General features: G+C 38.8%; 1 protein-coding gene across 2 annotated transcripts in view; it reads left to right on the forward strand.

Annotated features, from left to right (window-relative positions):
- The window catches only part of sdk1b (sidekick cell adhesion molecule 1b), a 299,372-nt gene that overhangs the window by 127,949 nt on the left and 156,571 nt on the right, over positions 1-14,852 (forward strand). For both annotated transcript variants that reach the window (XM_067442041.1, XM_067442042.1), the window contains exons 4-5: positions 702-808; positions 3,315-3,462. In XM_067442041.1, coding sequence (XP_067298142.1) covers positions 702-808; positions 3,315-3,462 — 255 coding nt within the window. The remainder of the gene's footprint in view (positions 1-701; positions 809-3,314; positions 3,463-14,852) is intronic.

Genomic DNA, 14,852 nt, shown 5'->3' on the forward strand with positions numbered 1-14,852 from the left:
CACGTTCAGTCCATGTGAACCATCAGTTCTGCATTAAGCAGTCATCTGTTGAAACCGATTCAACACAGAACTGAGCAGCTCTGACCCTGTGGGCTTGTAATCTTTCTTGTTAAACAGCACACACTCACATCCACCCGCTCATAAATCCAAGCACTGTTAGCGTCCACTTTCAAACTTCTTGTATGTTTATTGAACAGGTTATTGTACACGTTGAGGAAATCATTATAAACCGTAGAGCCAAATTTTGCGATATGTTCGAAATTGGATAATAACATACTGCTCATACTAGATGGTCAATGCCGAGCATAATGTGTAGTATACTTTATTCCACAATGCAGTGTACTCCATTTGACCTTTTAATTATTTTTTAATTAGTGAGAAGAATGAACCACTCCAGATTTACCTCTTTGGTTCATTATTTGATCAAGAATAGAGAATCTAAGACATTTTACGCAACGGTGGATTCAAGAAATTTCATAACTGGAAGTAACTCACTGAATTAAACATGCAGCGTTGTGGGGTTAAGAGACAACGATGTATTACTCTACTGTTTGAAACATTTATCTTTGCATAATGCGCTCTGTTTCACACTCAAAAGGATGTAGTGTGCATTATAGTGTATAATGCACAGCAAGAACATAGTCCATTACTCAAGTAAGCACTATGTAAGTCCCAGCTCTCTCTCTCTTTCTCTCTTCCAGGTACACGATCACGTCGTTAAACCGCGAGGATGCGGGTTTGTATCAGTGCGCGGTGAGGAACAGGATGGGAGCGCTGATCCAGACGAGAGCTGATGTTCGCGTTGCTTGTAAGTACATGTGTATGATGTTAGAAAGGGAGTCCGGGAGGCTGAAGCACAAGTGGATTTCACACATCACCACACTCACCTAGAACAAACACATATGCATGTAGCACAGGGTCCCATAGGGGATGAACTAGAAGTGACATTCAGGAAACACTCCAGTAATTTCTAAATATGCTGTCTATCCGGTACACTTTATTTACTCTTTGTAATATAGTACGTTTGTGGGACACATATACAAGTAGATTACAGCAAAAGCCACTGAAGGCCATGTGTTACAATAATTTTACCATGGTCAATGGATATTGTGTGCCTTAAAAGACCTTGACTGTGATACAATTATACTGCGAGCTTAAAGAAATGTGTGTAATAAATGTATTTCAATTAATCATCAAATGGTCCTGATATGTCACTAGATATTAAGAAATCATGTTAATTTCAAATACTTATATCACTGACAACAGTAGTCCGGCCAGGCAGCCCTCAGCTGATGTTGATGTTGACATGTTGTGTTTTGGCCTGAAGCTCCACCCTCCACCCATCGACCAATCACAAAGTCAGTAGTGTTTCAGCATCTGGGTTGCCAGTTCTGCTCTAGTTACCACAGCTGCAAATCTACAAACGTTCCTGCTGATCCTGCAGCCTATCTGGCAACCTCGAGTCAGGAAGGCGGGGGAGAGGGGATAGTGTTTGCAGTACCAGTTTTGGCCACAATTTTACATACACTTCCTTTAACCCCTACGGGTCTGAGCCAGTTTTAGTGATCTGTCATTCTGTCATTAATTACCCTCATGTCTTTCCAAACTCTTAAAGGAACATGCCACTGTTTTTAAAAACTGGCTCAATTTTCAACTCCCTTATAGTTAAACAGTTTTTTAAAGTTTCAAATCCATTGAGCGGATCTCAGGGTCTGGTGGGCAACACTTACAGCATAGTTAAAGGGTTACTTCAGCGATTAGCATATGGCTTTGTATCAGTAGAAACCCTGGAGTATATTCGAATGATTGTGCTTCCCCCCTCATATCCCCCTGAGACAAGAAATGTATGCATTTTATTTCTGGAAAAATTCCTCCCATGACACAAATATCGTCAATTTGCGCCATCGGAGGAATTGTTGTTTAAACGATGTGGCCAACAGAGCAAAGTAAGTCTTTCAACTTCTCAAACTAATTCCTATGAAAGTTAAGCTTTCAAAGGCATGAACTGAAAACGCGCCAGACTGAACATGCACTGTGAATCTATGCCGCGGACGCGTTTACCTCAGCTCTCATCACGAGAGATCATTCATGACTGTCAATATATCTGACTCCTGCATCGTTTTGGGCTGTGAGACTCCCTCAGCGGCTTAATCACATATTGAACAGACACGTTCAGTTTTTAATTGTAGTGTCTGTTCTCTAACTGAACTGATTTTATGAAAATGAACGTGGCCGCGTGGGAAAGTGATCAGTGATTCAGTAATCTAGTAGCAGTGGCTTTGGGAATGGCCTCTTAGGGCAGCGAAGCAGTCTGAGAATTGTTGTCTTTCATCCCCATGAGACAAAAATACGTTTTCTGTCTAGAAAGCACTAAATAAAAAAATAATTTCACATTTCTACTACATTAATGACCCAGTTTAAATACAGATTCATCTTCCCAGCGCTGAAGTACTCCTTTAAGCATTAATCATAGAATATATGTTTCCTATTTAAAACTTGACTCTTCTGTAGTTACATTGTGTACTAAGATCGACGGAACATGAAAAGTTGCGTAACATGTTTGAAAGTTTCTAGGCCGACATGGCTAGAAACTATACTTACATTCCTGTAATAATCAAGGAACTTTTCTGCCATACCACAGGTGCAGCAGGCACAATGATATTAGGCAGCCCTTGAAAATAGGCAAACTTCCATCAACATAACGTGACAACATAGCTTGTACAGGGAGCATGCCTTTTAACCACTGAGACATTTCTGAGATGTTTGGTAATTATTTTTATAAGTCACAACAACAAGCACGTATTACATCACTTCAGAGTTCCTACTGTTGGTGCGAATGACACCAGGAAAACGGCCCTAGGCAAACTCTAGGAATCACCCCTATTGGCTTGTTCCTAGAACTAAGTTCCTTGAAAGCAGTACAAAAGCCCCTAATTATGTCTTTACTACCTTTCTGGAGCTTTAAAGTGGTAGTTGAGTAGCTGTCGACTGAAGAAAAGCACTCAGAATTCTTACTTTGTGTTCTGAAAATGAATGAAAGTCTTACGGGTTGGAACGACAGTAGGGTGAGTAATTAATTAATACTTTTAGGTGAACTACCCCTTTCAGATTGTTTTAAGGAAATGAAAGCAGACTTCTCCATTTTCACATTTGAATAATAATAATGTTAAAATTATTATGTCTCAGTAATATTTCTATGTTGATATCAGCAAAAGAGCAACATAACTATAGGGGCCAAATGTGCCTCATAATGGAGTTTAAATCACAATCGCAATGTGATTTTTTTTTTTTCTTCCTTTCTTTCTCTCTCACAGACATGGATACATTTGCTGAACTGGAACAGAGGAAAACGGTCTCTCAGGGAAGAGCCGCTATCCTGAATCCCCCTGCTGTGAGCAGTTACCCTCGCCCTCAGGTCACATGGTTCAGAGACGGCTTCAAAATCATTCCTAACCATCGGGTGTAAGTTGCCATTTGCCATTTTGACATCTGTGAGTCTTGTCCAGTAAAAAGATCAATGGATATTGACAAAAACCTGCTCTAATTTATAATGTAAATGATTTTGCCTAAAAAGGGTGCTTACGTCATCATTTACTGACTCTTATAATTTGTTTTCCAATCCTGTATGATGTTCTTTGATAAAATAAGTATTTTTAATAGATATTCTGCTCATTCTTTTCAACAGATAGAGAGTGTGAAAAGAAGTCTTAAAAAAAAGAAAAGTATCATAAAAGTGTTTCATTCGACTCATATGAGGAACAGACCAAAATTGTTATCCTCTGAAAATCTTTTTTTATTTTTATTTCTATTTTTTCTAGTACGGAAGTCAGTCAGTGATACAGGACTGGAACGACATGAGGGTGTCTAAATGATTACAAAATTTTCATCTATAAATGAATGAATCATTTTAAGGATCAATATATGTTGACAACAACCAGTTTAAATTCATTATGTAAATGTATTCCTAAAGCAATAGTCTGTCAAAAGTCAGGCCACCTTCGCCTGTACACTCTAAAACACACACACACACATGCTTGCAATGAAAATAGTGTTACATCAATCATTGTCTCCTGTCTTTAGACTGATTTCATCAGTTGGCCCCCACGGCAATGATGTGCTTTATGACATTCATTGATTCTCTAAATGAAACCGGCACATCCTGCAGTTGTTGATGCCATACTCGAGATTCTTGGACTGTTAGTATAGCGGGGTCGACACGTCTACTCATCAAGCTTTACTGTCAGCATCTGAGGATAGCTCACCTCGCCGGCTGTCAGTCAAATGGTTGTCATGGTACTTATGAGACGTCTTCGTTTCAAAGGCCACTCATACGTGAAATGCGTTACTCTATCAAAGAAACGAGATCTAGGGGAGAGAAGTAAATACTCATGTGTGTCTAAAGAAATACACCTACCCACAACTTGCATAGGGTTGTGAGTAGAGTGCAAATTGTTTAAGCAAAAGTCTAACACAATGCAATGGGATTTATCTTTAACTGCTTAAGATCTGGTGCCATTTTTGGGATTTCTACCTGGATTTGGCCTACCCAAATTGAAAAGCTTCCCATACACATATACAGTGGTCTAAGTTCAAAATGTGAGTGCACCCTACAGACAATTTGGGCCGTTTCCATTAAATTCCAGAAAATAGTGGAAAAAAGAAGTTTGTCTGTGTCATGTATGCAAGATTTACTCAAATTAATCTGAAGGGAGGACCCCCCTCCCTCCCCCTCCCCCTCCCCCCCCTCCCCCTCCCCCTCCCCCTCCCCCTCCCTCCCCCTTTTTTGTAATTATTTGCGTAAGTACAATGGCCCTCATTTATCAATCTTGCGTAGAAACTGGTGTATATGTTGGCGTAAGATTATGCTTACACTCCTCTCACCGCCTGATTTATGAAGCTGTGCGCACCTCTGCAATCCAGGTGTACGCAATACTTGCCCTTGATAAATCCCGCGGCTGAAAATGATCGTCATTAGAATAACACGCCCCTATATATTCAAGTCTCCGCCTCCTCCACGCCCTCATTTTACGCCATGGATACACGGAAGACGGCAAAGAAGCGAAACTTCTCCGACGTGGAGATCAGGCGCCTCTCAATCATCTTACTAGTCCACTAGTCAGGGCACTGATTAGGACATAAGTCAATGGGCTGACTCCCATGATTGAGATGATTGAGACATGCCCATCAAGACCATCACCAGGGAAGTGGAAAAAAGCGAAATTGTTTTATTTGGGAGTTTAAAGAGTGGGATTTAAAGCACCCCAAAAAAACAAAAACAAATATGGACCCAAATTATGAGTAGGCCTACTGTTAATAGTGTGGCGGTTGAGAAGTGCACTCCAGCAGTTTAAATAGCTGTTTGGATGATAAATTACCATCACAATGCATTATTTTACAGCACGTTTTGAAACAATTAGCATTTAATTTCGTATCACGGCACATGTATTGGGGTGTACGATAGTGATGATGATGTGATGTGGAGTAGCCTACCATTCATTCACATTAATAAGTGCATGACAACTTGTAAGATTCTTTTTATTATTATTATGATTTTTATTATTAATGACGCTTATTATTTAGAAGAAGAATGCCGTTATTATTTATTTTATTATTATTATTATTATTAGTAGTAGTATTATTTAAAAGAAGAAGAAGGTAATTTTGATTATTTTGTCAGTCTGAATTATTCAGTCCCAGTCCGTGCGCAGCTGCCGCACAGGCTCGCAACTGGAGGACTACATGCCTCAAATGCTTTGGTAAAGTCACACAAATTAAACATTGAAGTCTACGTTGCACAAAAATAAACACAGATGTTTATAATTACTATGTTGTTGTTGTTGTTTTTTACAGTAGGTCATAATATAGCGTATCTTTGTCAGTGCGTTTTGTGGTGTTGGGAATTATTTTTCTGTGCATTTTCCCACTAACTCAGCTCCTGAGCTGGCGTAGGATTCGAGCGTGCCGTGCGCCAACGTCCATATTGATAAATCTCAAAGTCACCGTGATTTTGGGTGTACGCAAGGTGTACGCTGGAAATTTGGTGTATGCACTTCTGATAAATGAGGGCCAATGTAACAATGTCACCATAAAATGCAGTGTAACCTTTATTACTATTTTTTTTAATGTGTGGCTTTGTGAGGAACGTAAATTTTAAGATTTGTTGTTTTTAGTTCTTTAAGAAACATGGAAGGCCATTTAGTGGACTTCTCAAGTCCTTAGAAAGTTCTGAATTAATTCTGAACCACAATACCAGCTGTTTTCCTTTTTTTCCTTCTTATTTTATCCTTCCTGTCAGCTTTCGATCTCTCTTTGTGCTTGAACGTGCTGGATTTGCATCGCTAACAAATCTGGGATTAGCTCTTTGTCTTCATGTCAGTGAACAGTTAGAAGACGTTTAAAAAGACCACAGAGATTTCCAAAAACAGAGTAAAAAAATAAAACATGTATATGTATATGCAGGCATAATTTGTGTCTAGTTTGATAGTTTGGTTTGTGTTTTGAGTATAACTTGAAGCATGTGATTTTTTTAAAAAGAGTTGCTCTTATCTGCATGAAATTTCATTTCCATGTTCTCTCTTTCCTCTTGATTACTCTTTGAACTTCAGATCTCCAGACACACACTCCTTTTCCCTTCATCTTCATATCTCTCTCTCTCTCTCTCTCTCTCTCTCTCTCTCTCTCTCTCTCTCTCTCTCTCTCTCTTCCTCCATCCTTCCCTCATTTTTTTTTTCTTTCTGCTGTTTTCACTTCCTGCTCTGTCTGATTGTGATAATTGAATTGGCTCTTTGGTTCCCTAACGCTGTGGAACATCATAGATTGGACCACAGTGTCATCAGGCTTTCCAACAAACATTCACACTCAAACTCACTTGACAATTGTCCCAAACGTTTTCAAACTTCTGTGGTCATAAAATCAATTGAGTGAAACATGCTGACCAAGTTTGCACTTGTAAGAAAAACGATTCTCAACAGTACCAGGATTAGGGTTCTTTGGCTTACACAATAGGTTTCATAAAGAACCATGATTTGAAAGTGCTAAATAGAACCTTTAAATAGTTTATTTTCAATAGTATCAGTTATTTATATATATATATATATATATATATATATATATATATATATATAAATATATATATATATATATATATATATATATATATATATATATATATATATATATATATATATATATATATATATATATATATGTTATGCTTTTCCCCCATCTACTTGGGTCACCTCTATTAGGGGTTTCCATTAAAAAGCTGATGGCAAGTCAGCTTTTTTATTGACGTGAAATTGTAGTAAAATTAAAATGCTTTAAAATAGTTATTAGCTGGCTCATGTCACACCTCTATTTATCTCTCTGCATTGGCTACCACTTGCTGCCCAGATCAAATTCAAAGCTCTGACTCTTGCTTATGGATCTTCCACAAGCTCAGCACCCGCATACTTCGACTCACTCCTACGCCTCTACACACCCACCAGAAGCCTTCGCTCAGCTAACAGGCAAAGGCTTGTGGTACCATCACAGAGAGGCATGAAATCCCTCTCCAGGACTTTTTCTTTCATTGTTCCTGGTTGGTGGAACGATCTTCCGTCCTCCATACGCACGACAGAATCACTCGCTTTATTCAAAAGACAGGTAATAACTCATCTCTTCCATGAGCACTTAATCTTACATAAAAAATAAAAAAACTCTTCCTCCTCTATTTCTCTTTTCTTCTTCCCTTTTCTGTTTTTTGCTACTCTGAGCGGTATACAAATCTTGATATTTGGGGCACTTTTTGTGTTTCTTTGCCTCTTCTTGACGAGGATTGCTTCCTGTACTCCTGAGTTGTAAGTCGCTTTGGATAAAGGCGTCTGCTAAATGCATAAATGTAAATATAAATGTAAATGTAAAAGACGGGGAAAAAGAACCCTGAACTCCAACACAAAGAACCATTTCAGTATGTACAGTAAATGTTTTTCAGGACAATATGGTTCTAAATTGTTACTTTAGCCGCTTTTCCACCACCGGGCTGAGCAGTTCTCATTATGTAACCGCTCTATTCCGTGCCGATCCAGGCCAGCTGGTACAGTTCTGGTTTCATTTTCCACTGTGGGGCTGATAATAGCCGCTCTTTGAAATGTCATACAAAAGCATTAGTAACACAACGGTTTACTGATGAAATGAGATGTAAATAACGGCCGCATTGTGGAGGATGATCAGTTTTTATTTTCTTTTTTTATTATTAATATTATTATTAATGAATCTCTCAAATACAATGCTTAGCCAGCTACAGAGAAACTGGTAGCCAGGCAACAGAAAAGTGACAAATCCTGAGTGGCGACATCACTTCAGGGATTCTACCAGCACGTTTCAGCATGGGTAGACAACCATACCGAGAATTCCGGCCCGAGAACAGTTTGTAACCGTGCTGTGCCATACCAGGCTCAAGTGGAAACACAACTGGAACTTTTCCTTACTATTCAGTGGAAAAGCAGCTTCAGTGTAAAGAACACTTAAAGGGGTACTTCAGCGCTGGGAAGATGAATCTGTATTTAAACTGGGCCATCAATGTAGTAGAAATGTGAAATTATTTTTTGAATTTGGTGCCTTCTAGCCTGAGAAAAGACAGAAAATGTATTTTTGTCTCATGGGGATGAAAGACTACAATTCCCAGAATGCTTCGCTGCCATGTGAGGCCATTCCCAAAGCCACATACTGGATTACTGTGACTGAGTTGGAGAAGACACTACAATTAAAAACTGAAGGTGTCTGTTCAATATAAACTCTCTCGCTACCATGGCAACCACCGCTTTTGCTACAGGATCTGCCCACATGCGCGCGTTTGATTTGAGGAGTTCAAGCATAGATACGTATACGTAGATGGAACATGTGTGCGAAAACAAACATTGACCCTTTGAAAATGTTTAAATTAAACTAAATGTAATTTAAAGAAGAGAAACCAACATATTTCTGCTTTTCTATGAGCATGCCCTTCTGTCAGCGAGTCTCTTGTCTATATTTGCTATTCTGCTCGCGCTGAATTAAAGCCACTGTGCATAGTTCTTGATCAACTTACCTGAATAACATGAAAAATAACTGATTTCACCATAAAATTGTGTAGTGCAGTGTTCCGTGTGTTTCACAGTCTCTCCATAACACCCAGCGCTGTGAAATAAATAATAAAATACACGAAAACACATCACTGTCAGAAGATTTTGCCCAAACTTCCAAGGCCTGTTTAAATGATTAAACTAAGCGTATCTTAACTTTAATGTTACATTTATCAAAATTTATGAAAAACGTATATATAGCACTTTATATCCATGTTTGTTTAGGAACAGGCATTTGCAGCAGATATATGCTGCCCGTCATAAATCAAAGGATATCTCGGAGGAGAACACCGGCAAATGTGACAGAATGGACGATATTATAGTCTGTATTTGCAATACACGGTTTAGCTGCGAGTGATCAGCGAGAAAAAAGCTTCCAGGGGCGCGTGTGGCTCCCGCTCTGCATATGCACTGCTTCTGCCTGTCAACCATAGACATATATATGTATACGTATGCTGTCAACGGACTGCTTGCGTGTGCAGTGTGACATTTGAATGATGATGTCACTACATGCACTCCGCTCCTTCTTCTCCGCTCGTCTCAGGTCAATAATGCGTCTTCCAGCTGAGCGGTCGGCCGTTCATGTGTTTTGGGGGCGTGGCTTTAAAACAGTCTTGAGAGGTCTACAGACACTCAATTTTTATACTTTTTTTTCAGAGTACTTTCATTTTAATTATGTATTGATATATAAAGAAAGTTTTAACAAATTTAGAAAACAAGTTTTTTAACCAATTTTTACTTACCCTACCTTTAAATGTCTAAGGGGCAAACTCACTAAGCAGTTGTGCAATTTAGCATGTGATAAGCACCCATAATCCAGTTTAACCAGGTGCTAAATGCAGTGAAATAGTGTTGTGATGCAAAAAAAGACAAGCTGATTAATTCAAAGTTGCATTTATTTATAAAAAAACAACAACAGTAAAACTGTAATATTGTGTTGTTCCAAATTTGTATGGCTTTATTCTGTGGGACTCTAGGGAATCTAATAGGGAAAGCTATTTATTTTATGTTTATTTTTAATTTACACTTTATTTTAAGGTGTTGTAGCTATGCATTACTACATGTACTTACTAATAGTTTTTGGCAAAGATTCTTTGATGAATATAAAGTTAAATACCATTTATTAGTTAGAAGAGAATTCATTTCAATTAGAATTTTTTTGTAACATTATAAATGTATTTACTGTCACTTTTGATCAATTTAATGTGTCCTTACTGTAGTTTCTTTAAGAAAATGAATGGTAGTTTAATTCTAAAGTACTAGATGATTAAAAAATTATTTGTGTAACTTGTACACTCACCTAAATGATTATTAGGAACTAATAAACCCTACCAATACTGAGTTTGACCCCCTTTCACCTTCAGAACTGCCTTAATTCTACGTGACATTGATTCAACAAGGTGCTGAAAGCATTCTTTAGAAATGTTGGCCCATATTGATAGGATAGCATCTTGCAGTTGATGGAGATTTGTGGGATGCTCATCCAGGGCACAAAGCTCCCGTTCCATCACATCCCAAAGATGCTCTATTGGGTTGAGATCTGGTGACTGTGGGGGCCATTTTAGTACAGTGAACTCATGTTCAAGAACATTATCCTGCATTATCCTGCTGGAAGTAGCCATCAGAGGATGGGTACATGGTGGTCATAAAGGGTTGGACATGGTCATAAACAATGCGCAGGTAGGCCGTGGCAACTAAACGATGCCCAATTGGCACTAAGGGGCCTAAAGTGTGCAAAGAAAACATCCCCCACACCATTACACCACCACCACCAGCCTGTACAGTGGTAACAAGGCATGATGGAGCCATGTTCTCATTCTGTTTATGCCAAATTCTGACTCAACCATCTGAATGTCTCAACAGAAATCGAGACTCATCAGCCCAGGCAACATTTTTACAGTCTTTAACTGTCCAATTTTGGTGAGCTTGTGCAAATTGTAGTTTTTTTCCTATTTGTAGTGGAGATGAGTGGTACCCGGTGGGGTCTTCTGCTGTTGTAGCCCATCCGCCTCAAGGTTGTGCGTGTTGTGGCTTCACAAATGCTTTGCTGCATACCTCGGTTGTAACGAGTGGTTATTTCAGTCAAAGTTGCTCTTCTATCAGCTTGAATCAGTAGGCCCATTCTCCTCTGACCTCTAGCATCAACCAGGCATTTTCGCCCACAGGACTGCCGCATACTGGATGTTTTTCCCTTTTCACACCATTTTTTGTAAACCTTAGAAATGGTTGTGCATGAAAATCCCAGTAACTAAGCAGATTGTGAAATACTCAGACTGGCCCGTCTGGCACCGACAACCATAATATGCTCATAATTACTTAAATCCTTAAAGGATTTAACCTTTCTTTCCCATTCTGACATTCAGTATGTAGTTCAGGAGATTTTTTTACCAGGACCACACCCCTAAATGCATTGAAGAGATTGGTTGGAGATTGGTCTCAACTGCCTAATAATCCTTTAGGTGAGTGTATTTCTCCAGTGGCATCAGGCTGTAACACCCTGTTGGGCTCTAATTGTAATCTTTATTTTTAAGTGCATGGCTTCATAAACAGATCTGCCTGAGGACAGGATGTTGAGCAGCTGGTGTCTTATTGATGACACAATAACCTGAAGCTGACTGCTCTGAAGCCTGCAGTGATGATTGTAGACTTAAAGAAGGGCACACAAACCCTCACAACCCTAAACATCAGTGGCTCAGCTGTCAACACCGTTGTTCGCCCTTAAGATGGAAGCAAACACTGATACTGTTGTAAGGAAGGATCAAAAGAGGATGTATTTTAAGTGACAGCTGAAGAAATGCCGTCTGCCAGGAGCTTCTACACATTAGTCATAACGGTTCGGTACAGGTCAGTCGCTGCACAAATAGGGGCCAACTTTTTTTTTTGATGTCCTGGATTGCACCGATAGAACATACAACCCATTAAGAAGACAAAATACATTGAATGCAGCCCACCTTGCCTCCAGGATGTCTAAAAGATCCAACAATACCTTCATGCGTATCACCCCTTTGAAATATTTCATAAGCACAAAAATAACCATGCACAAGAACGGTAACCCTCATTAACTACCAAACAACATCCCTGCTAAACACTGGTATAGGCTAGCGTTTACAGATGGAATTCAGCACCTGATATTAACTCCCACATTAATCCACAGCACACTAAGGTCCTCCATTGCATAATTAATCATTTGATGCAATGACCCTGTAGGAATCCTTAATATGCGCACTAGTTATTTGCATATTTTACCAATTTACAGTATTTTGTATATTGCATTTGATGTATTTTCTATGATGAATGTGACTGAACAATATTCAAAAATATGCTTTTCTGCTCTTATATTTCACATTTTGCATTATTGCTGTGTGAATAGGTATGTTTATTGTGACCTTGGGAGCTGTTTGACAAGTCAAATTCCATCTAAGTACAGTTTCCTGGCTTGGAAACTCAATTCATCATCTCAATCTCTGCCTGTCAGTCTTTCTTTCCAATGGTCCTCTATTTTCCCCTATTGTCACCACCTTATAATAATTTCATCACTGCTGTTAAGTATGTAGTGCACTCATTGTGTATAGTTTTACTTATTCACTGCCAAAGCTACAGTTGGTGTATTTCCAGTGAACAAAAGTGAGTTCTGCTCCACTAGCGAGACAAATCAGAATCATGGAAGTAATTATGCTTTCCAAACAGGTTTTTCCAATTGCACCTACTGCCCACACCTGGCTTTCTGAAAGTGTTTTTGCATTCTACTGGATGTTTTTCGATTGTTTTTCTATGTAAACGTGCACTAGACAGATGTGTGTTTGACCGTTGCTTTTGCGTCTTTTGTAGCATCTCTTACATTAAAGTTTTCTAAAAGTGCAAGTGAACCTCAAAGCGCACAGACCTGCCCTCTGGCTTGGCGTCATTTTGTTTACCTTACATTTTCTATATAGGCTATTAATATTGATAATGTTTTACAATATAGAATCTCCATCAGCAGTAACATTGTAATTTGTGTCTGTACAAATTTCTTTTAAAAACACTCCTCTAAACCTTGCTTCTGTTCATTTAACTACACTGTGTCTTTCCTTCTATTTAAATCAGTGTTCTGTGTGAGTGGGCCCTAAGCCATGCGGTTCTGCGCCCAAGTCATGCTATTGGTTAAACCATATGTTCAATGTGAAAACATGTCGGAAAGTAGACAACGAGCCAATGTTTGGCTAGATAGTATTGTCCAGTTAGCCTCTGCTGGTTGATGCTATAACTAAACCAAAAAAAGAAGCGTATTTTTCAGTTCAAATTAAGCTTTCTGTTCTGACAAAAATGCAATCAACTTAGAAACCACAAACATCTCATTATAGATATACATGGTAGATTTTTTACAAGTGATCCTTTTAGGGTATCTTAAAGGGATAGTTCAGCAAAAAACATTGGTCCCCATTTGACTTCGATTGGGTCCATTTTTTTTTACCCAATTGATTTTCTACAGAAGAAATGCAGGTTTGGAATGACGTGAGAGTTAGTAAATGATGACAGAATTTTCAATTTTGGGTAAACTATCTCTTTAAATGTGTAAAATTAGCTAAATTGAATCTGAACCATAACACACTTCACCTTCACACTTAACTTTCTAGCCTGAATGTGTTAGTTGAAGGCCTAAAATATATTCTATTTTAAAGTTAAAGCTGAAAGTGTGAAAACATCCCATGCTGAGATTTTTCCACTGTGGATTTATTTTGGACTGAGTGCGAGACCTCTTTTTCATTTTCCCTTCCCTTCCCTCTTTTTTTCCCCTGGATGGAGAGGCTGGAATTAAAGACTGAGTTCAAAGGGATTTTTTTTTCTGTACAGGAGATAGATTAAAATGCTTATTCTTGACGTTTTCATGTGGTTTCTCTCTTTCCCCGTCTGTCCTCTCTCTGTCCCTCTGACTTTATTTCACCTTGAGCTCCATATGAACAACATCCAGTGTCCATTAAATATCTCAGAAGCTTATCCTTTTCTCCATCTCTCTTGTCTAACCGCTTGTTTGCTTGTCTGATTCTTATTTCCTGCCCTAAAAGCTCTGCCATACTGCAGTCAGAGCATAGGCCGTTTAGTTTCTAATGGTTCCTCCTCTTTCACCTTGAGTCTGTATGTGCGTACATGCATTAGCAAATGTGTCTAGTAATCAAAACGAACCCGCTTGCTGAAATGTCGACAAAAGAGCTCTATATATTTAAATGTGGACTGTCACCCATGACTGGACTTTATTGACATTACACAGTGGCTCATGCATTAAAACACTGAGCTCCTCTGTTTGAAGATTACTGTAGACTTTGGCCACCGTTTTAGAGGTCTGCCATTGCGTCAGGATTTGGTGTGGAGAAATTGTGCACTTACATAAATGAATCATGTCAAAGTCACGACGAATCTTTTTTCGTCATCTTTGTCATTATTTCAGTTGCTACAGCATCGTTTTTATTCTTAGTAATTTAAATTATTGAGTTTGAGTTGAAGCAGTGCTGGAAGAGTCTGCTCACAGCAGCCCTACAGTGTGTGATCCCAACAGTATCCTTCCACCTGGAATTTTCACCATGTTTTATGGTTATATAATGGAAATGATAACTTTACCATACAAGTACTGTAAGCAGAGACTCCTGTACTGTCTAGTTAAAGGGGCCGTTCACTCAAAAGGGAATATTCTATCAGCATTTACTCACCCTCATGTTGTTCCAAACCCATAAGACTTTTTCTCTCTGTAATTCAGAGACCTTCAAAGACTGTAAAAGT

The sequence above is a fragment of the Pseudorasbora parva genome, chromosome 4 (genome assembly GCF_024679245.1).
Source record: "Pseudorasbora parva isolate DD20220531a chromosome 4, ASM2467924v1, whole genome shotgun sequence".
Lineage (NCBI taxonomy): Eukaryota > Metazoa > Chordata > Actinopteri > Cypriniformes > Gobionidae > Pseudorasbora > Pseudorasbora parva.